At 39.8% G+C, this 27,919-nt stretch overlaps 1 protein-coding gene across 2 annotated transcripts in view; it reads right to left on the reverse strand.

The window, feature by feature from the left end:
• LOC133486824 (receptor tyrosine-protein kinase erbB-4-like) overlaps window positions 1-27,919 on the reverse strand; it is a 240,031-nt gene that overhangs the window by 24,034 nt on the left and 188,078 nt on the right. The window contains exons 15-20 of one of the 2 annotated variants that reach the window (XM_061792531.1): window positions 24,044-24,198; window positions 22,856-22,900; window positions 20,336-20,468; window positions 16,471-16,593; window positions 13,081-13,179; window positions 9,906-10,091 (exon numbers count right to left, since the gene is read on the reverse strand). In XM_061792531.1, coding sequence (XP_061648515.1) covers window positions 9,906-10,091; window positions 13,081-13,179; window positions 16,471-16,593; window positions 20,336-20,468; window positions 22,856-22,900; window positions 24,044-24,198 — 741 coding nt within the window. Of the gene's footprint in view, window positions 1-9,905; window positions 10,116-13,080; window positions 13,180-16,470; window positions 16,594-20,335; window positions 20,469-22,855; window positions 22,901-24,043; window positions 24,199-27,919 lie in introns of both variants that reach the window. The other variant, XM_061792530.1, reaches the window with a different exon arrangement.

Below are 27,919 nucleotides of genomic sequence, written 5' to 3' on the forward strand. Positions count from 1 at the left end.
AGGTAGCTGGGAACAAAGGTGACACGGGGGTCACATTTTTTTTCTTGTTACCACTGTGTTTCCTGCATTGTTCACTTGCTGTAGAGTCTAGTAAATAGGAATACAATAAAACACATCAAGTAAATATGCTTTCATAAAAATACCAGGCACTGGAAGGGAGCTGTACTGTCTGTTTATGTAAACTGGAAAAATTAGCAAAACAAATGCCATCTTTCCAAGTAAAGCAACCATCTGAGCAGTCTAAAATGAATCTGTTTATATGACAGATGCACATCATAAGCAGACATTGCAATGAAGACTTCATTTTTCATTATTATCTGTGCTGCTAAAAAACCAAACCAAAACAAAACAAAACATTTATATCTAAACAAAAGTGCTTATTTGATACCCGCTATTACAGAACATCATGATGATGATGAAACACGACACCATATAACAATGGGACCAAACAGGTGTCAGAACATTCTGATTAAGAACTATATTAATGAAAAAATATTTGCTGTCGATCAAGGACATTTCCTCACCCATCCGTCCAGCATTGTCTGAGCTCCCTCCACCCGCAAACGTCTTTCCTCGAAGAAAAGTGCTTGCTTCGTCTGAATTTGTTTTGTCCCTTTAGGTTTCAGTATATAATACTCACTGTCTTTAATACAAGAAGTGCATGAATGTAAACAGCATACACAAATGACATACTGCAGGTGAGAGTGGTAAGCTTGAGAAAGGCTGAGGTCAAAAAGCGAGAATAAATATTCTACAGCTTCCTCCTCTGAGCCTTTGGATGTGTCGCTGTGTATGTGGAGGAGTGGGAGTGTGTGAGTCTTTTATAGATAACTTCAGTCCTACAAGTTTTCAATGTCTTTTTTGAAAAAAAAAAAATTATTTTACGTGAAGCCGATTACCCAATTAGAGAAACCAAGCAGGACGTTTCTCAATAGTTTGGTGTCATTTGCTAGGCGATACACTCCAAAACAACCTTGAGCTCTGAAAATTCTACAAAGCACCGCAGGGGATTTTGAAGAGGTGCAAGCTTTGAAAAGACACCACATATGGTTTTCAGATATGCTTGAAAATCAACCTTCACAAACAGTGTCCGCGGGCACAGGGGTGAACAGCCTGGTAAGTAAGAGGCCGATTAAAATTTGTTTTCATGGAGACAATTAATGTAAAACATATTTAATTATTAATTGAGTTGTGCACATTGGTATTAGCATATGAGATCAGTGTGAGGGTTATATTTTTCATGTTTTATTGTTTCCATAACAACTAATGGCAATGGTCGTTTGTTCTGGAACATACAGTAATCAGAAGAGATGGCCATAAGATCCATTCACAATTCACTGGAAAAATATTGAATATATGCTAATGTTAATTACAGAAAATGCCAAAGAAAATGAAATTACAGTGATTTCAGACTGATGAAATTTAAAAAAAATGTGATTTAAACACCAATAAATAATAATATTATGGGGGGCGTAATGTAAGAAGTTAATTGTTACATCCTGTTAATTCCTTAGAATTCTTGTGCCAGAAAAAAATTGATTGATTCTGAGAACGCACTTTTTTCAACCTATGGCTGATACACATTGATACAAATCGACTGCTTGAGAGGTTCAACGCACCCAAGACACGTCAAGATTTATGTTTGCAAAAAGTCCAAGGGGAAATAAATATAAAATTACTGTATGAGCCCCGTGTGGGGAGCAAACACAGGGAAATGGTTTGAAATAAAAAGGGACAAAAATCTCCACTATACACTGACAGACAGCATGTGAGAAAAAAAAAAATACTGTCATGTACACATGTACACTAAATTGTTCGTACCCTTCCATTAAAGAATGAAAAACCAACAATGGTCACTGAAATAACTCGAAACTGATAACGTTGTCCATCCATCCATCCATCCATCCATCCATTTTCGGAGCCGCTTATCCTCTCTAGGGTCGCGGGAGTGCTGGAGCCTATCCCAGCTATCATCGGGCAGGGTACACCCTGAACTGGTTGCCAGCCAATCGCAGGGCACATATAAACAATTAACCATTCGCACTCACATTCACACCTACGGGCAACTTAGTGTCTTCAATTAACCTAGCATGCATGTTTTTGGGATGTGGGAGGAAACCGGAGTGCCCGGAGAAAACCCACGCAGACACGGGGAGAACATGCAAACTCCACACAAGCGGGGTCGGGGATTGAACCCCAGACCTCAGAACTGTGAGGTAGATGCTCTAACCAGTCGGCGACCCTGACGCCACTGATAATCGATTTGATAACATTGTAATGAACAAAAATGTAATTACTACTGAAAATCAGGTACTGTTATTTTTTTTGTGGTCAAACAAAATTACTTGGAAAAAAAACTATTAATGGAATTAGGCGGGACAGAATCTGTACACACAGCAGAAGCAAAATTATTGTAACACTAGGAACACACAATGGTCACTGAAATAACTAAAAACTGACAAGACTGGGAAAAAAAATCGAGCAAAAACAAAAGAAAAAAGTACAATAAAATAGCAGAATATTAAAGCATCAATTTAAATGGCCAATGATACAGAATAGGTGAGTGTTTTTTTGTTCTAACATGCCAAGTGTCATCAATCTCAAGTTCAACTTTCAAACTAAAATTCTGAGCAAAACCTACGGGAGATACTCATTACAATGACTTACAACTCCAAGTCTGTAGTAGTAATTTGGATACTTAAAGGCTTACATGCCCATCCATTGTGTAAACAGCTTGTACTCACACATTTCCTACAATGCCCTAACTTATCCTTTCACATGTACTTTACTCTGAGTGTATGTAGAGACACAGACTGAAAGTGTGAGATAGAGTTGCTGCCATGGCTTGTTTGGAACAGCAATGATATAGCAACAGTGGGACTAATCTGAGCTACTTTCTGGACTTGTTTTTTTTTTTTTTTTTTTTTTAAACCGTTGAGGGGAATTCCAAGACCTGGGTACAAAGAGAGCAATACTCAATTAAAGAGAATTTAGTGGGGAACTGGGGCGTACAATACAGACTGATGCAATGAGAATTGCAAAGACAGTAAGTCACCAGTGTGTTTGTAACTCTACGACTGCCATCACTCGTCACAAACATAGACCATGTCTCCACCAGGCAGTACAATTTAGTTTAGCTTGCCACACGAAGGATAAATCCTAATCTAGCGTGTTTTCAATGAGAGGTGGAAATAGCTGTGTGTGTTATGTATATTGTGTGGTATTAAAGCGGAGCAACCAATTAATAGACTGCGGTCTAACTCTGATTGCTGAAGACAATCTTCCCTGTGATCTACTTCTCCACTGCATGGTGATAGGTGTCCCATTAAAAAAAAAAATATAATAATCCACTGAACTTGTTTCTGGAGGAGAAAAAAAATAAAAATAAAAAATCAAACACCTGAACTGCAGGAACCAAAATGCATATCAGAGTTCAGGGTTTCTGGTTGACATGCTGCTTTATCTGAACCGGCTGAATCTTGATCTGCAAGTTTTTTGTTTTTTTTGCCAGATCTGGTGCAAAGAATCTTTCTACCTACTAGTAAATTCAAGCTCAGAAACCTCAAACATGTTCCCTCTTTAATAAAGACAAATGAAGAAACAGTGGTCTATGAAATTACCAACACCGGTCTAACCCGCCTTGGCACACAGTTGCGACGGATTTACGCCGGTTAGGAAAAGGGGGGAAAACTTTGCCTACTGACAGATATGCCAGTGTCAAACATGTGGTGCTAAAGTCATTATTTAGAACTGCAAATCAAAGTGTTGCACATAATAATTTTAACATAGCGAGCAGTGGCTAGAAATAAATTAATGTATTATGAAGTTGAGCTAGTATGTTTTTCATTATAACAAGATGACCTTGCTTTTCACTTGACAACTTAAGTAGAACTGCCACATCATTTATGAATAATAATAATAGCATTTTTTTTAAACTAGTACCCAATGTATACTGGCAACATTAAAGTAGTGTTTTAGTTTCCTATTTTACCGCATTGTAAATACATTTACTATTAATAAATATTTAAAAATAAAGTATATGTGTTGATAATGGATTTGGCCTTCTCTAGTTTTTGTGTATGTGTTCATCTTAATCTAGTTATGAGCAGTGTGCGTGATTTGGATGCTTTGCTTTAAGTGTTTTGGGGCCACCTGTAAAATCTCGTTTAAGGTCAACAAAAATCCTGGTCGTATCTGTGTATAAAATTTAGTATACTGTAATATGTGTATGTAGTGTACTGACTAAAATGTGTTGAACTGTATTTGTTTGAATTGCTGTTGTGAAAACAAGTTAAAAGTTTGTTTGGTTCTTTGTGTGGATGGATACTGGGGTGTCCTGCGAGGGGTCTGTGAACATTTCAGGTTTTTTTTTGTTTTAATGATTGATTGAAGGGGTGGTGGTCCAATGGGATTGGGGGAAGGAGGTGGGTCGTGGGGAGAAAGAGCGGGAGATGCGGCGGGAAAAAAGAGTTTTTTTTCGGGGGGGTAAGCACCTGGTTTTTCGACGCGAACGGATTTTTGGACTGTTTTCAACGCGAACGGACTTTTGACTGTTGGCAACGCGAACGGATTTACTATTTCAAAGCCACGGGTCCTGCCTGCTGAACGCCACCTGGCTGCCGCTTCGACGCTACGGGATCCAGTCGCTGTGCCTACTGAAGCGTTTTGAGGGCTTGTTCCTACGACAATCGGTTTGGGTTTCTTTTCCCCAGTGAACTGAGGGTTCAACGGTTTTGTGAGTACTGCCTTTGAGGGCTACATGTAGTTAAAGAATAGTAGGTTGAAATAGAAACAAACTAACACAAAACAGAATGTAGTCACCAAATAGAACTACATGATTGTGTATAAAACAAAATAAAAAAATAAATACCCGAGTAAATGCAGGACAACACGCCACTGAAACAATTATAAGATTATTTTTAATTACTTGGTGCTATTCTGCAAATGGCTCAATCCATCCATCCATCCATTTTTTGAGCCACTTATTCTCACAAGGGTCGCGGGATTGCTGGAGCCTATCCCAGCTATCTTCGGGCAGGAGGCGGGGTTTTTTACCCCCCAGCATTAACTTGGATCGAATTTCAGAGAAGCAAATATTTTTTCTTCAAAGATAATGTTGGGAAAAAATGCCTCTTGTCAAAACATATGTAAACACGATCCTAAATAAATTAACATTTTCAATTGGAAACAATTTAACATAATAACATCGGCCATCAAACTTCACAGCTCAGCTGCTCTATGTGTCCGTTGTCGAAAATAAACCCTCCTCCAGCTCTTTTCTTAAGTAGAGTTTTACAGCTGAGGCAAGGCAACTTTAGGACAAACATTTGCAGCTTGGAAGCACATACAAAAAGTCCAAAGTTTCCAACAGGTCGATAAATCACTGCTTTTTTAAAGTATAAATAAAATGGGCACTTGTCTTTGGTAACGTTCAGCATGATTGACTCCATGATTGCCTTACACTGGGCTCCGTCTTGTCATATGCAAAACAATTTGAAAGGGATTATATTTATATTGTCTGTGTCTTGGCAGGAATTAGTCGCTTGTGGGTGTTTTGAGAAATAATCACTAGAGGGGTTGATAAAGTGACTAAATTGGCAACACTGACTGTTTTTGAAAACTACCTCCTCTCTGTTCACAGCCATGTTGTTATTGCAAGCAGTGCATGTCAGCAAGGCTGCGCTTTAAACTATAGAAGCCACTAACTGAAAATTCTCCCGATCAATTTACTCAAATTAATCAATAATATTAATTAACCGCCCAGTATAGGGCCCTTGCATAGTAGTCAGAGACACATATAGAAAATAATCTCTTTACTTAAATAAAGAAACAACATGCATTTAAATATTCCAGACCAAGCTGCCACAACAAATAAAAAAAAAAATATCAGCCAATTCTGCCTGGAAAAGCTTTTGCCTAAAAAACACTACAGTTTTAGATGATTTAACATATGGGTTTAGGGTTAGTGACAGTTTGGCTATATTTTCAAATAGACTTCATTAATAATAAAAAAAGATATATTTTTCAGTCATTGCATTATATTCTTAATATTAAATTACTTTCATATTAAACCAGATAACATTTTTGTGATACATTTTTAAGCCTCTTTAACATATGGCTTTGTGACAGAGGGCGAGCACAGGGATTTAGCTCTGGCAGTGAGGTTCTGTCACTTGGAAGAGACTAGAGTACATAACATTGTGGGATCCAAAACAGAATTGATGCATGAGTCCACAACAAAGACAATTAAATATCCTCGAGAGACAATGTGTCTTGGTTGCATTTACCTTGGGAATGTATATTCTGTTGGGGGTAAAGTGTACCTTTGTATGTGTAGGACACGTGTGTGATGCATACGTAATGTGACCCCTTACCAATCTTCCATCCATCCATTTTCAACACCGCTTATCCTGGTTAGGGTCGCGGGATGCTGGAGCCTATCCCAGCTGACTTCGGGCAAAAGGTGGACTACACCCTGAACTGGTCGCCAGTCAGTCGCAGGGCACATATAGACACGGACAACCATTCACATTCACATTCACACCGTCACTGAGTGGGAACTGAACCCACGCTGCCTGCACCAAAGTCAGGCGAGTGTACCACTACACCATCAGTGACTCCCTTACCAATCTTAGGGTCATATTCTCCCATTCACGTGTTATATCCATGAAAAAAAAAACTTACAACACAGCCTTTGACGCGCGTCAAAGTTAAAGTGCTTAAGTCGATGGGAGACTTCGTGCAAGGCCAGATTTGACAGGGAAAGCCCACATTTTGGGGTGCTACACCCAAAGTGCGTACATGGCATGAAAGTGCTGAAATGACAAACTCAAGTGGAGAATCTTTATAGCCTGAAAAGTGGACAATCGCGCATCTTCTCCCTCTTATGCAGATGGGAGAATGTGGCTCTATCTTTCCAGAGATTGCAGCGACAAGAAAATTCCTTCTGAAGACAGAAAAAAACTAACTATTACATACCGTATTTTCACGACCATAGGGCGCACTGTATCAAAAGGCGCAGTCTCAGTTACGGGGACTATTTCTGTATTTAACACATACATAAGGAGCACTGTATTATTGGGCGCAGGCATGGTAAAACATACGCTAGCTTAAAACATACAGTAGCATGCATGCACGCTAAAACAATGTTTTTAAAAAGGCAGCGGGAGCAAAACTGAGTTCGGTTGTACTTTTTTGAAGTATTTAACAATGTACTCACGTTATTTTTTTTATCAATCTTCATCCACAAATCCATCAAAGTCCTCCTCTTTTGTATCCGAAATGAACAGCTGGGCAAGTTCTCCAACAAACACGCCAGGTTCCCTCTCGTCACTGTCAGAGTCAGTCTCGTTGCCGGGGGGCTGTTCAGCAATGATGCCGGCTTTCGCGAAAGCTTGGACAACAGTCAAAGAAGATACCTTAGCCCAAGCATCCACAATCCATTCACATATGGTGGCGTAACTCGCTCGGCGTTGCCTCCCATTCTTAGTTGCACTTGGTTTTTCACAGCGGGTGTGAGATGGGCGCGCATGGAGTCACAGATGAACAGGGATGGTGACGCGTGGAAAAAACTCAGCCACTCTTTCATTTTCTCCTCGTCTAACCAGCCCTTATGATTGGCCTTAACGATGACTTCGGCTGGAAACCTTTCTTTAGGCAGCGTCTTCCACTTAAAAATCACCATAGGTGGCAGTTTCTGTCCATTACCATGGCAACCAATCACAACAGTAAAAGCCGACTTCTCGTGCCCCGTTGTGCGTATCGCTACCGTTGTGGGCCCCTTCTTCTCTACAGTGTGGTTCACCGGGATGTCGAAAGTGAGCGGCACCTCGTCCATGTTGGTGATGTGGTTGGGCTGGATGTGATTGTCGGCAATCATTTTACGGCAGTAGGAGCGGAAGATGGCCAGCTTTTCGTTGTAATCCGCCAGAAGTTGCTGCGCCACGGTAGTCGTTGCCCGGATGGATAGATGGCGCCGTTTCATAAAACGAAAGCACCAAGACTGACCTCCTTGTAAATGTTCGATTTTCATTTCTTCTGCAAGCGTTATTGCCCTCAGTCGAATGGTGACTGTAGAGACGCTTCTCCCGGCTGTCTTCCAACTCGGGCCACCTTGCTTTGTTTCCGCGGAAACTCAGCTTCGTCTTCTTGACTTGGCGAAGCTTGTTTTCCTGCTTCCTCCACTTGCGAACCATGGATTCGTTGATCTTGAATTATCTCGCGGCTGCTCGATTCCCATGTTTCTCCGTGTAACTGACAGCTTGCAGTTTAAACTGTGCTTCGTAAGCGTGTCTCTTCGTAGGTGCCATTTTCGGGGGTCCATAGCCAAACCGATGTTGGTTTGCACAATGCACACTCTGGCACTATATACCTACTGGGGGCGTGCCTTTAGCGTCCTCTTTCACGCGCACCCTTCCCCCTTTACGTCCGCATGTTGTCCTCAGTCACGTCTGCCTTTCCTCTATATAAGCAGCGTGTCGGCAGGAAATGTTCCAAGTCAGTCAAGCGGAGCGCTCATCGAAGTCACACATACGGCGCGCCGCATTATAAGGCGCCCTGTCCATTTTGGAGAGAATTTAAAACTTTTAAGTGCGCCTTATGGTTGTGAAAATACGGTAATCATCCACCTATAAAGTGCAATAAATACTTTATGTCCCTGTTAACAGTTCACAGCAGGCAAACAGTATATTTATTAATGTATAGCTGCGTTCACTCACTTTGCCAAAGCGTTATCTGTGTAATAATTGCACAGCATGGGAGGGAAGTGTAACGTAATGGAGTGTCATGGTAAGTAAGTGGTTTGACGAGTTAATATTTCCCAGTGGAAGGTCACCATACTACTGCCCGCCTCTAACTGAACCACCATGGAAACTGAAATATGTGTCAAAGAAAATAAATCAGGAACTGCAACAAATGGAAAATCCTTTTTAATTCCACCTCCCATCTCTTTGGATAACAACTTCAACAGCCATCTATCAAACTCTGTTGTTGTTTGATGAAACACTGAGGTGAGCAGAATTAACAAGACATCCTCAGCTGCAGTCAACACTTGGTCCAACTATTTCGTCAAGTCTTTGCGATCTGTCGATATACTGTATATTTGGTGTCTGTTGTTTGATACCTTATAAATGTCTCTCAGAAGATCCATCCATCCATCCATTTTCTCTACCGCTTATCCTCACTAGGGTCGTGGGCTGCTGGAGCCTATCCCAGCTACCTTCGGGCGGGAGGCGGGGTACACCCTTAAGTGGTCGCCAGCCAATTGCAGGGCACATGGAAACAAACAACCATTCGCACTCACATTCACACCGACGGGCAATTTAGAGTCTTCAATCAACCTACCACGCATGATTTCGGGATGTGGGAGGAAACCGGAGTGCCCGGAGAAACCCACGCAGGCACTGGGAGAACATGCAAACTCCACACAGGCAGGGCCGGGATTTGAACCCCACTCCCATGAACTGTGAGGCAGATGTGCTAACCAGTCGACCACCGTGCCGGTCTCTCAGAACACAATAGTTTATACTGTATCAACATATCTTTCACCATCACTGTTCCTGTATTGTTGTTCAGAATAAGCTACTGACTTTGACCAACATTTTCTCATCTTAACCAGAGGGAAGTCATTCATTTGCATTAGAGGGGAACCAGTTAAACTTGAGTTTGAGCATATCAGTCTTGATGTTTTCTTCGCATTTTCAGAACATCAGAATTACGACAAAGTTCTGTAAGACAACAACTGAATAGTCCACAAAAGAAACAGTGTTTGGAACCACGATGATCATCGATAAAGAAATACCGTCCTCCAAGCAGCCACAATTCATCCGTTAACGCACCAAACCACACAAGTGACCCAACCAAGCTTAACATCAATATATTGTATACCTAAAAAGTGAGCCGTTTACCTTAGCAATCTGGACACACCAGTTGAGCAACAGCTGGGATCCGATGTTGTCCTTATGCTCGTAGACGTAGTCGAGAAGGCACCCGTGAGGCATCAGTTGCGTAACCAGCTGGATGGTAGGACTCAGGCAGACACCCAGCAGACGCACCAGGTGAGGGTGCTCCATGCTGGCCATGATCAGTGCCTCCTGAAAGACACAAATTCGTATCCTCTGGTATGTTGAGGAAAGGAAATATGTGAGGAAGTAGGTGTTACATTCTGTCAAGAAATAGATTGATGGCTGTGACTGTGCATTATCTCCTTACTACCTGTCTGTCGCATTAAAAACAGCATGGATCCTTTTATAATTACGATCCAGGTTTTCTTTTTTTTTTCTTTTTTCTTTATTTTACACTAGTACATTTATGACCATTGTATTCAGTCTGAAGAAAACTATTCTTTGTCATCAGAATAGCAGTGAAATGATATGTACATGCAATAGGAAGTTTTTGTAAATGTTTGTTGTCAGTGGTCATTTTATAGTTGGTGTCAAAAGAGAATTAAAAGCACAAGTTCAAAGGCTCAGCACACTAGCAGAACGTAGATCACAGGGCTCCTTATCCCGTTTAAAGGCTTAAGTTTCTCTTGAAGGAAGCAGCAAGGTTCCACTCAAGTCAAAAACGTGTACAATTTTATTTTATCAAAGTGGCTCGTTGCACCACAGCATTCTTGCCTTTCTTTAAATGTAATAAATACACAAATGATGAATTTGGCCACAATAGGTCCTACTACAATACGAAAGAGTTCGCCCCAATTGGGCACTTTTAATAGGAAATAGCCTGGAAAAATCACAGCAAAAATACGTGCATATGAACACTTCAGTAACAACTCATACATGCTTCAGTTCAAGTGTGAACATAAATACACATACTATGTGTGTATTATGAATGCTATAGATTGGTTTATTTTGTGTTGCACAGGTTCGCGGCATTGTTCCAGAATTCTTGGGAAAAGAGACCTTCAATTATTACTACAAAAACAGTTAAGTCAAGATGAACCTTGATTGTCTTCCACTGCCATTTTTTTTTTAATTCAAATGGCATGTAGCAAGAAGGAATGTAGCACTAAACTACGTAACATATTTCAAACAACATACACACACAATCACAGTGTACTGTCTCTACATGAGTTACAGGTTAATTCATCACTAGACAGATAGTAGTGTAACACACATGCAGTACACGTCATGTTAATGTGTTTCTGTGCGTATCAGGGAGAAAGATATACAGTACATCTTGTAAAGCTCCAGTGAACACCAACAGGAGTGATAGCACAGTAGAGGATTAATACGTTACAAGTATCACAAGGCTTGGAAAATAACACGATGCAGAGATTGAAGCAGAGAACTACCCGTCTGCTGTTAAAATACAATATATTTTTTCATTATATTCAGATAACCTAAATCCTAACCTGTGAGCATGATGTGGCACTCTGCAATGCTTGAATTCTGGACTGTGTACAAAATTCAATATTGGGGCGGATTCAATCGAAAGAAATTTATTTTGTTGGTTGTACTGGAAATCTCCTCTTAACACTTTCTTGTACTTAAAACACAGCTATTTCCCTAGAGGGCCATGTCCATCTTTTAAATGATAATATATATATATTTTTTTTTCTGCAGCCAGGTCAGCATTCCAAATTTCTGTTCTCAATTTCCTTCATCTACTGATTCACGAAACAAAAAAACCCATAAATAAATAAGGAAATTACTCTCTCCTATAGGAAACATGGTATTAATGGCCTTAACCGCTTTCTTTTTTGTTGTTGTGCTCTCTGCTTACATCACTTTGTTGCACAGTAAATTTAGGTACCTTACACTTTCTTGGTGATTTCTTAAGTTCAAAGACCAGTTTCTTGTTGCTTGAATCTAAAGTTTTACCAACTTTTATTTTGTGTTAATGCCTATATTGTGGTTACTCTGAACTTGGTGTCAGCATGATGCATTAATAATGTGACTTCCCTAGCCATGGGTATTAACATTAATGTTCTGCTGGAGAGAGGTTTGTGTAGATGATGTATACTTTTGTGTATAAAAATGTTAGTTGTCAGTGGTCATTTTATAGTAGGTGTCAAAAGAGAAGTAAAAGCACAAGTTCAAAGGCCCAGCACACTAGCAGAACGTTCTCCCTGTTCATGGGTATTAACATTAATGTTCTGCTGGGGAGAGGTTTGTGAAGATGATGTGCCCAGTGCGTATTAGGGGAATTTAGTACACTTTTGCGTATAAAAATGTTAAGTGATATTCACAATACCAGCAAGGTATACTTGCTTGTACAGTATACAAGTCATACCTGTATATCTGGTGTGGTCTGAAATATAACTAATGCACACAGGAGAAACATAATGACTGTATATATTTATGGATAAAAACTCAACAATTCATCCTATTTGAACAAAAGCAACTTCAAACTGCAAACCTAATGTGACATAATATCTGTCTGTTCTGTCTAAAAACATTATTATACGTGTACGTATACAGTAAGTATATGGCTATCCTACTTTGCCCTCATAAAAACCCAGTTAAGTCTCCCTTTTGGTTGCCAAGACAAGCTCTCAAAGCACACCCAGCATCAATTATAACAAACACTGGGTATTCTTCAAAGGCATCCTGATGAAAACAGAAATGCTAGCACTAAAACTTCCTCTTCGACCGCCAAAGTAAGTGTAAAAAATAAAGAGTGCAACTGGGTCGCTCTGTGTGTGTGTGTTCCAGGATGTGTATGTGTGCTAATGAGAGTCATTTCATCTGCATTGCATCATCATTGGGTAATAAGTTTGATCTTTTTCAGTTTTCTTTTTGAAACAAGATGAACTGTGAATGTTTGAAAAATGGAGTCTGGTGTACATAAGTACCCTGTACTGTATGTAGGAGCCATAGCAGCCACTTCTATTCTGTTGCCTTTGTAATTCACACATATATATATATATATATATATATATATATATATATATATATATATATATATATATATATATATGTGTGTGTGTGTGTGTGTGTGTGTGTGTATATATATATATATATATATATATATATATGTGTGTGTGTGTGTGTCTATATATATATATATATATATATATATATATATATAGACACACACACACACACACACAACTGTAACTGAATCATATTTACTCACGTCCATGAACTCCACGTTTGCCTTGGGCCCTGTGGCTTCATTTAGGATTTTGATGGCTACAGGTATCTTAACTGTTTCACCCTCTGGAATCCAAATCCCCTAGAGAGAAATACAAACAAAAACATGCTAAGCCACAGAACATCAACGTCCAATTTAAAGACAGCTGATGCATGTGTACATTAGTGCTTGTAATGTACACCCACACACTCATTTCCCATATATGGACAACCATCTGGACAAAAGTATTGGGATATCTACAGTAAGTTAATATGAAATAACACAATGTGAGTTTCCCCACTGATGCCTGTTTCAAGCCGTTTTAGTTTAATTAGTTCATGCAGATAATGGCATGGATCTGACTCAATGATTCTAGACCAGTGTAATGTGGCACATTATTGATGGGAGATCTTCAAGTGTGCCACAGGAAATAATCCAATTTCATTTAATTGGTCTAAAAAATATTTATTTACTACAAATAATGTCTCTTTGTTTATCTATCAAGGCAAGTGATATAGTGATAGGCAAAACAATTTGATGCTTTGTGTATCCAGTGGCGGCACGGTGGCCGACTGGTTAGAGCGTCAGCCTCACAGTTCTGAGGACTGGGGTTCAATCCCCGGCCCCGCCTGTGTGAAGTTTGCATGTTCTCCCCGTGCCTGCGTGGGTTTTCTCCGGGCACTCCGGTTTCCTCCCACATCCCAAAAACATGCATTAATTGAAGACTCTAAATTACCCGTAGGTGTGACTGTGCGTGCGAATGGTTGTTTGTTTGAATGTGCCCTGCGATTGGCTGGCAACCAGTTCAGGGTGTACCCCGCCTCCTGCCCGATGATAGCTGGGATAGACTCCAGCAGGCCTGCGACCCTAGTGAGGAGAAGCGGCTCAGAAAATGGATGGATGGATGGATGTGTATCCAGTTTTTGTTTCTTGGTGTGTTGTCAAAAACAAACATGCCTTGTCTCAATAAAGGTTGGGAAACACTGAGTTAAGCACCGCTTCTGATTTAAACTGAGATGAGAAAATATATTGAATGTCATGTGGATGGAGTTTGCGTGTTCTCTTTGTGCTCGTGTGGATTTTCTCTTCCTCCCACATTTCAGAAGCATGCATCCTAGATCAATTGAAGATTAAATTGCCCATAGTTTGGGGGAAGCTGTGGCTCAGTTTGTAGAGCGGGTTGTCTATTGACCAAAGGGTCAGTGGCTCGAATCCGGGCTCTTGAATGTCTACTGTTGAAGTGTCCTTTGGCAAGACATCCATCCATCCATCCATTTTCTGAGCCGCTTATCTACAAGGGTCGCAGGACTGCTGGAGCCCATCCCAGCTATCATTGGGCAGGAGGCGGGGTACACCCTGAACTGGTTGCCAGCCAATCGCAGGGCACATAGAAACAAACAACCATTCGCACTCACATTCACACCTTGGGGCAATTTAGAGACTTCAACTAACCTACCATGCATATTTTTGGGATGTGGGAGGAAACCGGAGTGCCCGGAGAAAACCCATGCAGGCACGGGGAGAACATGCAAACTCCACACAGGTGGAGCCGGGGATTGAACCCTGGTCCTCAGCACTGTGAGGCAGACGCTCTAACCAGTCGCTCACCGTGCCGCCTTTGGCAAGACACTGAACCCTAAACTGCTCTCAGTGGGCCTGGCAGCACCTTGCTTTGCAGCGGCCGCTCGTTGGTGTTTTAATGTGCGCGTGAATGGCTGATTATGTTGGGCACCAATGGTGTAAATAAATGTTCTATTTAAGTGCACTCCATTTAACATTTACCACAGTAGTAAATGTGAGTCTGAATGGTTGTTTGGATAGGGTCCAGCTCACCCATGACCCTGGACATAATACGTGACAGAAAATGGATGGATGGTTGGTACAAGTGGTGTCACTTGAATTTTGGATGTACCTGTACTGTATGCTGAGATGCTAAAACACACCGTTCTCGACCAAAAAAGGGACATTTCATAGTGGCTCTGCTTTAACCACATACTGTATGTAACAAATGCTTTATTGTCATGAGAATATGGCTCTTAGTGTTCAAAGGCAGAATGACCATTCCCCCTTGACAATATATGCTTAGTGAATCGTGATGACATTTCAATAATGCCCCCCAAAATAAAGCTTAACTCTTGGACAACCTTCTCCAGTTTCTTGTTAAATAATGGCTATGTTCTCTATCTCAATTAGTAAATTGATTATTTCTCCACCCTTGTCACCTATTTTATCTCCTTTCTTCCTTCCTGTCATCCAAAACTCCATTGGGGTAGGGGGCACTATGATGATATGGTGCATGCTGAATGATTAAGTTATTTTGTCCTTCAAAACTATTTTATCATTTTGAAGGATCCAATTTCAACTGTGATTAAAGTGATTTAGCAGCTTCCAAAACGGTCAAAGCATTTAAAAGGAGGGAGAATTTAATTGCCTATCTACTTTTCAACAAGCTTCAAATGTGTTGCACTGCCGCTAATACACCCCCCCATGACAGCAGGCTTAACACCTGTACTAAAGTGAAACCACCTCTGGATCACAGCTTCAAATTCAGGGGCGATACATGTAGTTTTATACACTTGCTCCAACAGTATGTGTGGTGCTAATTATTGCTCAGTGAGGTTCAATTTAATCAATATGAACTTTCTTTCAAATTATTTCTCAGCGAAAACCCACAGTACTTCAGCAAACTCATAACAGTTCACAATCCTAATCGTCCTAAATGGGGTGCTACCATTTGTTTTTACCATCTACTCCCTCAATAATAATTGGCTTTTTAATGGCCCGTTTCTAAATGTTCAAAAATAATGTTTAATTTGACCTCATTATCAAACTGTACCTCAATATGCCAATGGCAATATTTCACTGCTGTTAATGTCTGAATAGGGGCAAAAGAAGCACTGCCAAGCTCAGACAAAAATGCTAGAAGACAAATTTGACATAACAATCTTTACTAGAACTTCTGATACAGGCATCATTTGATGCTTCAGAACTATCTGCATTCCTGTGTTCATAACTGTGACCTAAAAATTGTCAGAAATGTAGATGAGTGGGAAAAAGAAGAGAAATGATGAATCTAAGGTTGTCGATTTCATTTGCTGTACCTCCTTAGCCCATTATAACAGTGGATCCCACCTTGACTTAACATCTATTAGAATGTGACCACAGGGGACTGCCTGACTGCTATTACCAATTCTTCTCATCCTCCGCCTCCAGCTTTCCACCTCATTTCCTGTCATTAATGATCTTGCAATGCGTTTCACTTTTCTTCCACTTTGTTTAACATCCCTCATATCATTTATCAAAATGATCATGTATACTAATTTTATTTTGCCTATATTCCAGTGCATAAACAAAGCAGCTGACTACTGTGTCATTGAACTGGTTTTATTTTACCTTGTACACAGTCCCAAAGGCCCCAGAACCGAGGATCTTGACTCTTTTGAGTTCTGTCTCTTTCAAGATCCGAAGCTGGGCTTGGTTGGGTGCTGTCCCACTGGGTGTCAAGGGTTCGACCAGCTAAAGAAATAGAAAATAAAACTCAGTCATCACTCAACCAGTCTTTCCATGTGGATTCACATCAAAAGGATGTGATGACAGGTGCCAAAAGAACATGGGAAAAAAAGGTTAAAATTGATCATTACAGAATGATCTTCAAGTTCACACTGTTGTATAATCACTTCAAGTACAGGAGAGTGATATACAGTAGATGAGGGAGGAAATTAAAGTAGGGAGATAGGACCCTTGTAGAAATAAAACAACAGGAACTCAGCAATGAAGAAAGCAGCCAGCTGACTTGCTTAGAGAAGCAAAAGCATACAAAACGGAAGCAATATAAGGAGGATTAGGAAAATAGCAGAAGATCCAAGAGCGGGAAAGGGAGGGCGAAGATAATCTGAGAGTGTAAATCAGACAGACTTGGGTGGGCGGCCTGTTTCCCTCTGGCTCATGGTTGTTACAGTTTGATTAAAAACAATAGCAATTCTTCATTGAGATTGAATAATAAATCAGCATCTGGAGGGAGGCAAATTACACACAGACACATGCACTCACGCAAACAAACAAAAAACAAACACATTGAAACAAACACTCTCGCACACTGCAAGGAGCTGTCCAGCAATATTGTGGCAGTGCAGCACAGTAGGCACTGTCTACATTCACACTCTAAATAGTGGTGCTGAAATGCTAAATAATAGTATTTTGGTATATGGGTTAAACTTCAAGATAGTACTGCAGACATCAACTGAAACAGCGGTTCCAACCAGCCGGCTGCACACTGGTACCAGTACTAAGATCATTTGGCAGTGGGCAGCACATCAAAAAAATTATTATTATTGCATTTCATTGACTAGTAACTCGTCAAACCACTAGTCACTTGTGGTTTGACTAGCCCATGAATCTTCACTACATAGAGACCAAGATGAGGAGTCCCACTCATTCAGTATTATGATTTAATGTTTAAATTATCGACATTAATATGCTTTATTATGCATGCTCGATGGGTACTCGGTCCATGTCAAAATGTTTTATATGAAACCTAAACTTGGTACAAAATACAGTGGTACCGTGAGGTACGAGTTTAATTCGTTCCGTGACCATGCTCTTATCTTAAAATACTCTTACCTCAAAACACATTTCCCCATTGAAAGGAATGGAAATGTAATTAATCCGTTCCAGCCCTCCAAAAACACCAAAATTTGTATTTTTGTTTTTAATGAGGAAAAAAATTGCACTAAATATTGTATTGTACTAAATAAAAAAAACACAGCAATTACATAAAATAGAATGTAAACAATATCACAAAGAGTTAGTTTTTGCACTTAGAACCATTGCACTCAACAGTATTATACTGTATGAACAACAGCATTAAATTTCGTCCCAAAAAACACGAGAAATGAGTACACAACATCACTGTACCTAATGTATTGTCCCAAGGAAATCAGTGTTAACGGGTGGTTGCCGGACAAAGTGCAGTCTGCTGCCACCACTTGTCGGTGGGAGTTTGGACGTGCACTCGTTTATCGAAATCTGGGTCGTAAATCGAAACAAAAAATATGCCAACTGACGGCTCGTACCTCGGAAAACTCAAGGCACCACTGCAAATTAATACAGACCATTCTCTGAACTTAAAGTGGCAATTTTAACATTCATAACTGGCATATAAATGTGAGCTTTAGTTTATCACATTTAATAGTAAAATATAAACACAAATAAAAAGTACCCTAACTTTGATCACAAGTGAAAACCGTAGTGAGGAAGGAATACTGCTTGGAAGGTCTCACATTCTACTTTTGCTGTACATTCGTACGTTCATCTTATTTTATTATTATTGTTGCTTTGTAAACAGCAAGGTTAGTGTATTGACTTTGAGTATGAATTGATTAAAAACCAAAAAAAGCCAAAGAAAAGGAAAAAAAAAAATACTTGCATTCAGATGCTCACTTGAATTGAGGTCTCACAATTGGTCTTGTATGACGACATGCAAAAGTAGTGGGTCAAATTATGAATTTCTCAACTGTATTGCCTCATGAGAACAAAACCATGCCTAAAAATAAATGAAAGGCAAGTTTTGGTTTAAGCATCTGTGGTTTAAATGTGTTTTTTTGGGGGGATAGTGTGCTGTATTACTCTAAATGTTGATGCACCTCACCTGCTCAGCAGTTTATACGAGTGTGGCATTTCTCCCTTGTGTTCTAAACCAGCGGATCATTACACACACTGCCTGGTTTCCTCCTTAACTTTCTGCTAGTTCGGCTATATGTTCCACTCCCTGCCTGTACTCTTCCTCCAACGACCTGCTTCCCTTTGACTATGCCTGTCATTATCCATTCTCCCAACAATCTCCACCTCTTGGGAATAATCCGTGAATCAAGTATCTGCACAGTTTTCCTGTACAGGATTCTCCTAACAGAGTGAAATGACACACGAGTATCTTTGTGACAACCATAATAGGAGGTTGTGATACCAAATTCCGGGGTAATTTTCTAAATGCTCCCACTTTTCCTGCCAGTTGCACATGACACACTAGACCAGTCACTGTGAAGAGTGCAAACTAGTAAGACCAGGACTAAATTTCCATGTGGGAGAATGAGTGCCTTAAATAATATACGCTATTTAACGTTTCCTGTTTTAACACATACGAGCAGCGAATTCCTCCTCTACTAATGTTGCGGTCCTGTCCCTTTTCCTGACAGCATTCTTCAGAAAGCTAAAAGGAATACAATACAATACAAGCCTCTGAGTTTGTAATACATTTTTGACCTCCATAGTCACCATCTGGGTATATGAAGCATGCTATACATATTCACTACATTGAGGACTCTTTAGTACACAGACGCACCAACACACACAGACAAACGCACACACAAACTTGGAAGAACACATGCATATCATAACGACATACTGTAAATATATAAACACTTTTTCTTTGTTTGGTTACCTGCAAGATAACTGCACACTGTTTGTAAAATAATGCCATACACCCTCTATTACAATCATGTTTGGTAACTGAATTACGTGTTTGAATTACATAAATCCTGTACACCTCATAATGGGAATGTTAAAACGTATGATTCTGATGATCATAAGGAAAAGATGTATAGCTGATAATGTAACTAATTATGAACAATATAATAATAATAACACTGTATTAAAATATGTTGATTTAATTTCCAGGTATTATGGAGCTAACATAGTAAAAGTCCATTGACCCAAAAGTGGTAAAACTTGGATTTCAACAAGAGTTTTCTGTGTTAAAAGTCAAACAAAACAAACCATTATTTTGTCTGCGATTACACCAAAATGTAGGCACAATTCCTAAAACTACGGATCAATGATTAGCTCTACAATTGTGTTTCACTTTTTCTTTGGCTTTATTGTGATGCAACCCCAGAAGCTTACCAGTGATGCCAAAAGTTACATTGCAACTTCCATATACAGATTTTAATGTTACCAAGTGCTCCATAAATAAGATTGTTTTTTTTGGGGGGGTCGGGGGGGGGGCAACTGTGAAAACACTTAATTGTGGCTTATCCCCATTTAGTCAATAATTGTTGTTGTGTAAAACTTTGCTATTCGGCCTGATCCTTGTCCCTCGCGAATAGTGGTGTTCATTGTGCATCCTATATTAATCTCAGTCACAGTACAGTATTCACAAAATGTGTTCCAGCACATTCTAATACTAGGTCATTAAATAGTAACTTTTTTGACAGTGTTATTATTGCTCAAATTTGTTCATTTTTCCAATAAGTACCGTACTCACCTCTGTCTCCAGGAAGCGACGGAGGGCCCTCTTCTTCTTGATGTTGTTCCGGCGCACGGATACGGCCACACTAAGCACAATGATAACCACCATGAAGAGGCTGCCGATCACCCCTGCTGCAATCAAAGGGGTTCTGAGGACAGTAAAGTGGAGGGGAAGAGAAGGAGGAAACATGTATGTCATTAGAATGGATGGGAGATAAGAAAGGTTGGGGTGAAGCAGAGAGATTGAAAAGATTATGTATGGAAAAGTGGCTGTGTCTATCGTATGATATTGACGAGCTAAAAATATTGGAGGGCTGTAAAAAGTACTACGATGTACAGAGTAGTGTAAGAGTACAAATCCTACAAAGTCTAGTTGGACTATGGAAAATACAAAAGTGGAAACAGCCATAAAACTTTTATTATTATTTTATTTTTAAAGAGCCAATAAAGCTTTACTTGAAACTGCCTAACATTTACATAAATAAGCATGTGACACTTGTCAAGTGTATTAGCTCAACTTATTTCTTGCTACAATAAAGAGACCAAAACATGTTCACTTTAAAAAGAAAAACTCAACTACAGCATGTTACAAAACAGTTGTCAGGCCTTCAGTCATACAATGAGGAATGGTATGTGTTAATGGGTCCCATTCACAGTTTTTATTTACGTGTCCATTTATTCTTGGCTTGTATCAATAATGTACTGCGGTAAGAGGTGGCACTAATTGTTTCCGCTATCACATAGATGGACCTGCTTTACTGAAGCAAGGCAGGTGCTTTAAAATCTGTGACACTGCTGATGTGTATTGTTTAGTATCTTTTATTGATTAAGCAATTTGTTTCTTTTTAACTGTGTTCTTATGGCTTGGTTTGTGATTTTTTTTCTTTGTGGGTTACAAAGGAGAGAAGATTTAAAGACGTGTGTTTCGTTTCCTTCTGTACTGATTCACTGGTGAGTTCCATGCAGTCCCACTGCTACCATGACAATCTATTTCCAGAGCTCATGCAGCTATCTGCTGTGCTCATCTGTCCTCAGCTACATTGTGTACTTAATTGTGGAAATATAGCTTTTGTAATGGTAATTACTGCTGGTGACACCACCTGTTATTTGTTTTCCAGATGGAGAAAAAAAAAGGAGATGTACATTTGGTAAGAGGGGTCACTATTTGAGGAAATGCTGTAAAAGTCCAGTGGCCTCACTGTCAGAGGTTCTGGGTTTCAATCTCAGCTCTGACCTTTCTGTGTGGAGTTTGCATGTTCACACTATGCTTTCGTGCCTGTCATTGATTGGTAACCCGTCCAGGGTGTAACACGCCCAAAGTCGGCTGGGATAGGCTCCATTCTAACATTGAACAGGATGAGCGGTAGAAAATGGAAGGATGGTAAAAGCCCTTTACATGACTCATTAATGTATCCAAAAATCTACAGCACAATCTTTTTCTGCCATAGACAAACATCAAAATCTGAAACATGTAATAACTCAATCAAGACAGCTGCCTTGATTAAATACAATCATCTCAGAAGAGAATAGTCAATTTGAAGAGTGAATATTGAGTGACAGCTTAATCAAATGTGCACAAAGTCCTTTCACTGAAATATTGGCCTATTGTGATAATGAATGTCTGATAAGCCGTTTCAAATCATGCTCAAAAGGCAATGCCACCAACAGGCAGCAGATTTACAAGATGTGTGACACCCAAGCTGCCGGGTGAGCTGGACATCCCACGTATCACCGCAACTACTAACCGAGATCTGATAAGAGCGGATCTGCTCAGCAGGTCAGCCGAGTTACATTCTGCTGCTGCTCCTTCTTTATCCTGTATCTGTGTCTCGGTATTGAGCAGGAAAGTGTAGATTTTGATCAGTTCTATAAAGCTTCCCCTGGATTTGGAGTTATCTACTTCACCATCAATTGCTCACAGTAAAAGGCTGCCTATTCATCAGTAAAGAAGCTGCCAAAAGTATAGCCACATGCTCACTGAACCAACAGGAAGTGAAAGTGGAAATAAGGAAAGGGTTCCCCCCCACTTTACACACAACATCACAACATCCACTCTTCTAGGAAATTTTTCTCCAAGACTTTGGAGTGTGAGAAAATTGTGGTCCTTTCATACCGAAGTGCAAGGTCAGAGGACTTAAGAGAGAACCTACTGGCGCACCACCTTAGTTCTACCTTAACCCAAAGTTTGAAGCATAAAATTGTCCAAATTATCCTACTAGGATGAATAAAATAATCAAGTGAAAAAAAAGAGTGTGTGCTCAGAAAGTTGACTAGTCGCTGGAGCGGTCATTCACAGGGCGATCGTGAAATGAGATAATTCCTCCTTGAACCACCGCTACGCAACCACTGGCCCATATTTTATAATATTCTATTTTAATTGGCTACTTAAAGATATCATACCATCATTCTTAAGTTTTAATATGTGACCAGTTAGAAACAGAAACTGTTGGAAACATATGGGATTATGTATTCTATGCACAGCAATACAACGTACCCTGATTTGAGTTTGGACAGTAAAGTAAAGACAATATTGTACCTGTCCATCCACCCAATACAGTCTTGAAGTCTTGGTCCAGTGCACCTACAAAAACACAAAGAAGGGAGGTAAAAAATGCAAAGATGTCTGAAAATAGGAAGACTGCAGTGAGTAGCGCAAAACAAAAATAAAGTGAATAATAGTATGTCCCAATATATTTCGTTTCAGTTAGTTTTGAGGTTACAACAATGTCTACACGAACTGAAAACTACTGTACCTGTATTTAACCTATGCTTTGCTGGCAGCGCTTTGCATGCTGGTTTGCAGCTACCTTTCAGCCGTAATATTTAAAGACACAAAATCAGCGACCGCAATTCATCTCAGGTTTGATAAATGACATTGCGCATATGTAATTGTATACCTCTCCCAGAATGTGCAAAATGAACTGCGCCACAATTTTGCACGTTTGGCAGACGCAATCCTGGTTGCGCCCGGTTAGTAGATCAGCTTCCACATCTGTCTGCGTGAGCAATCAAGTTAGCGCTTGATTTTGCACATGCAAACCTTTAGTTAATCAGGCCCTATGTGTGCATTCAAAATGGATTCTATGGAAGGGTTCAAAACACAGGATATTGGTTTAAATCCTGCTTTGTCACTTTGACTCTGTCTGATCCCTCTAATTCCCCCGGCTTGTCTTCTTGAGAGGGAGAGCTGCTTATGAAGCTGTACCTGTGACAAAGTGTCAGCCTGGTGTTTTCCATTTACGACTACATTGTTGTGCTCCAGTGAGCCGGGGGCTGTCATTCAGGAAAGGAGAAATAACACACTCGAATGACACACGCTCCCCGTGGAGTAAAATACAAAATTTTGTCTCACCATCCAGCGTTGAATATTGCATGGAGAGATGACTGGCTAGTGAGTGATAGAGAGAAACGTGAAGGACTCATCTCCTTTCATTCTTTCTTTATTCCATCTCATTTTCTCCTTCACATCTCTGTTTATTGCTTTGGTCTTGAACGATGTCATGATATAAGTTTATATTAGAGGCACACACCATGAGAATAAGAAGAAAGAGTCATTTTAGCAATAATTACATTCTAAATATATGGCACTTATTATAATGTCCTCTTTTTTAGAAGATTGTTTAACTCTTGACTCTGTAAATATTTTAAGTTCTATCATGCTTAAGTTTCAGCATTAACAAAATTATACATGAGCGTCTTCATCTAGTCTTTTTTCATGACTCACCCTTGTGTGCAGTTGGCATGGCAAGGATGACACTCATTGTTGCTTTCGGCATACTTAAAGATAAAACTGTTTGCACCTTGCAGCCCGTCCGGGCACTTTTCCACGCAGTTAGGACCATCCTTAAAATGGATGCATTTCACACAATGCTCTGGGCCCTGTAGAAAATAAACACAAAACATAGTTTAATCACTTATAGTGAAACATCAAAAGTCAATTCTCCTGTGGGCATGCAGAAAATAATAGACTCATGAAATCGTAACAATGTTACTTTATCCTAACCTTTATCCATACTTTTTCTATACTTGTTATAATTAAGGTGAGTTGGAGCACATCCCAGCTTAATTTTGGTACACCTTGGACCTATCGCCAGCCAATCGTGGGCACATGTAGTCAAACAATCATTGCTATTCATACCTATGCATAATTTAGTCTCCAATTAACCTAACATCCATGTTTTTGGAATGTGGAGATGACCAACCAGTCCAGGGTATACTCTCGCCCAAAGTCAGCTGGGATAGACTCAGCTCACAAGAGACCCTGAACAGAATAGGAGGTAAAACTTGATATAAAACTATAGTAAATATGTATATCATACTGTATATGTATGCTCCTGAGACAAAATAGAAACAATAACAAAAAAAAAAGGTAATAATAATAATAATCTAGTGCCTATTATAAGTTCCTGATTTAAGAGACAAATATGGCAATTGGAAGACAAACCACACAGATTTTCATCTATTTTTACCAAGAACAGAAACTGCATCACAGCTTTTCAGTGTACTGTTTAATTCAAGCTGCAGCCTAAGAAAATGTATGGTTATATTTAGGGGATTAAAAATCAAATGATATATTGATTGACAGACAGACAATGACACAAATGGAAATGGAAAAAGAAAAAAAGGGACAATATCATCATTGAAAACCAGTAAGAGCATGCAAGAGATCGAGTGAAGAAGTGTGTGTGTGTGTGTGTGGAGGGGCAAAAGCAAATGAGACGCATAAAGCAGTGTGAGAGGAGGAAGCTCATAATAACCATTGCTCAAAGCACTCACAATGACCATAACAATCCGCCTAGAAGAGGATTTATGGTACTAATATATTCGAGAGAGGAGGTAAGGAAGGAGATAAGTGTTCTTTCACACGATCAAGAGGCCTTAAGAACATCTAATTGCCAAGTGATACACACGCACGGACACACACACACACACACACACACGCAAACAAACAACATGAAGTAGTCATAGATGACCACATTGTATCCTTCCCAACCTGTCTATAATATGGTATTTGTACAACCCCAATTCCAATAACATTGGGACGTTGTGTTCAACATAAATAAAAACAGAATACAATTTGATTTGCAAATTATGTTCGACCTATATTTAATTGAATACACTACAAAGACAAGATATTTAATGTTCAAACTGATAAACTTTATTGTTTTTAGCAAATAATCATTAACTTAGGACTTTATGGCTGCAACACGTTCCAAAAAAGCTGGGACAGGGTCATGTTTACCACTGTGTTACATCACCTTTTCTTTTAAAAACATTCAATAAATGTTTGGGAACTGAGGACACTAATTGTTGAAGCTTTGTAGGTGGAATTATTTCTCATTCTTGCTTGATGTACAGCTTCAGCTGTTCAACAGTCCGGGGTCTCCGTTGCCATATTTTAGGCTTCATAATACGCCACACATTTTCAATGGGAGACAGGTCTGGCCTGCAGGCAGACCAGTCTAGTACCCGCACTCTTTTACTACAAAGCTACGCTGTTGTAACACGTGCAGAATGTGGTTTGGCATTGTCTTGCTGAAATAAGCAAGGGCGTCCCTGAAAAAGACCCAAAACCTGCATGTACCTTTCAGCATTAAGGGTGCCTTCACAAATGTGTAAGTTACCCATGCCATTGGCACTAACACAGCCCCATACAATCACAGATGCTGGCTTTTGAACTTTGCGCCGAACTGTATTTACTGACACTGGTTTTTTTGAAGTGTTCCTGAGTCCATGTGGTGATATCCTTTGCACATTGATGTCAGTTGTTGATGCAGTGCCGCCTGAGGGATTGAAGGTCATGGGCATTCAATGTTGGTTTTCGGCCTTGCCGCTTACATGCAGTGATTTGAGGAACATTGTCCTTAAACTGTTTGACTATTTTCTAACGCACTTGTTCACAAAGACGTGAACCTTGCCCCATCTTTGCTTGTGAATGACTGAGCAATTCAGGGAAGCTCATTTATATCCAATCATGGCACCCACCTATTTCCAATTAGCCTGTTCACCTGTGGGATATTCCAAACAGGTGTTTGATGAGCATTCCTCAACTTTCTCAGTCTTTTTTTGCCACGTGTTCCAGCTTTTTTTGGAACATGTTGCAGCCATAAAATTCCAAGTTAATGATTATTTGCTAAAAACAATAAAGTTTATCAGTTTGAACATCAAATATCTTGTCTTTGTAGTGTATTCAATTAAATATAGGTTGAACAGGATTTGCAAATCATTGTATTCTGTTTTATTTATGTTTAACACAACGTCCCAACTTCATTGGAATTGGGGTTGTAGACTATACTGTACTGTATGTATCATAAAAGCAGGCAGAAAATTGCTTTCTTGTTACATGTATTGACCGGCCACAACAGTGACCCTCTACACGGTAGTATCTTATGCCATCCACCTACCCATCCATCCATCCAATCACCCACCCACGCACTCATTTCTGCTTAAACTGGGTCGCGTCACTGGGGCAGCAGCTTAACACTAGTTAAAAAAAAAAAATCAAAATCAGTTTTGATTGACACCTTCAAAGAAGTATCGACCAATACATTTAGTTTACTGCATCACATTGATAACTGTTTCTAACTGACACTTTGATGTAGCTAAATGACATAAGCAAAATAATAGAAACACCTGTCAGTGTGATGCGGCTTCACATCACTCCTGTCAATTTATACAAATACTGTAGACAAAAACTTTTAGAAGTACTGCAGCATATCGAAAATACTCTTTTTGAGAATTTTAATATGATTACATAGAGAAACTTAGGTTGACTCAAAAAGGACTGCAAATTAATTTGAAAATGTACCTCGATATCATTACAGGGAGACATATTGTGGACTGGTTGCTGGAGAAACCAATTAGCCAACCGACCACTGTCAAGTCCCTTGAGCATGGTATACAGGATAATGGTTTGTTCAGCTATTGCTTAAGTTAGTGTGAAAAGGGGTTTGGTAACAAAACATGCTTGCAATATCTCAAAATCATGATTTACGTAAGCAAATTTGAAAAATTCAAACAGATTTTAGTAAGAATCATGGAAGTTGACACACATGATTTGTTTTCATGGGCCGCATTCAATTTTGTGGTGGGCCAGATCTGGCCTCTGGGCCTTGAGTTTGTCACCTGTAGCATAAACCCTCTCACTTTGACATCTTTAATCAAAGAGGAATTAATATTCGATGATTATTAAATTAGACGACCGATTAAAAATTTTATAATTTTGTTGAAGTGTAGTATCAAGATGAAAGAGTAAGACGCAGGGGTCTTGTGTTTCAGGGAACAAACCTTATTGCTATTGCGCTTGACAGTCATCTCATATTGTGTCCACGACACAGCCTGCTGTGCTCACGGGTCTCCCCAGCCTCACTCCACAGGGCATTAGGCCAATCAAATCACTTTGTGTAAACTCTAATGTAATTGCTATGGGCTCTGCAACCATAACACGATTGCTGTAATCCATTTGGTCGCCTGGGCTGCACATGCGGTTGCTACACAAGGGTGCAACAGGTTAACATGAGACATTCCCATCATACACTGCATGACAGAATACATGCCGAATGGGAGGAAGACAAAGCCTGGCTAAAGCTAGTTTCTTTTC

The sequence above is a fragment of the Phyllopteryx taeniolatus genome, chromosome 12, assembly GCF_024500385.1.
Source record: "Phyllopteryx taeniolatus isolate TA_2022b chromosome 12, UOR_Ptae_1.2, whole genome shotgun sequence".
Taxonomy (NCBI): Eukaryota; Metazoa; Chordata; class Actinopteri; order Syngnathiformes; family Syngnathidae; genus Phyllopteryx; species Phyllopteryx taeniolatus.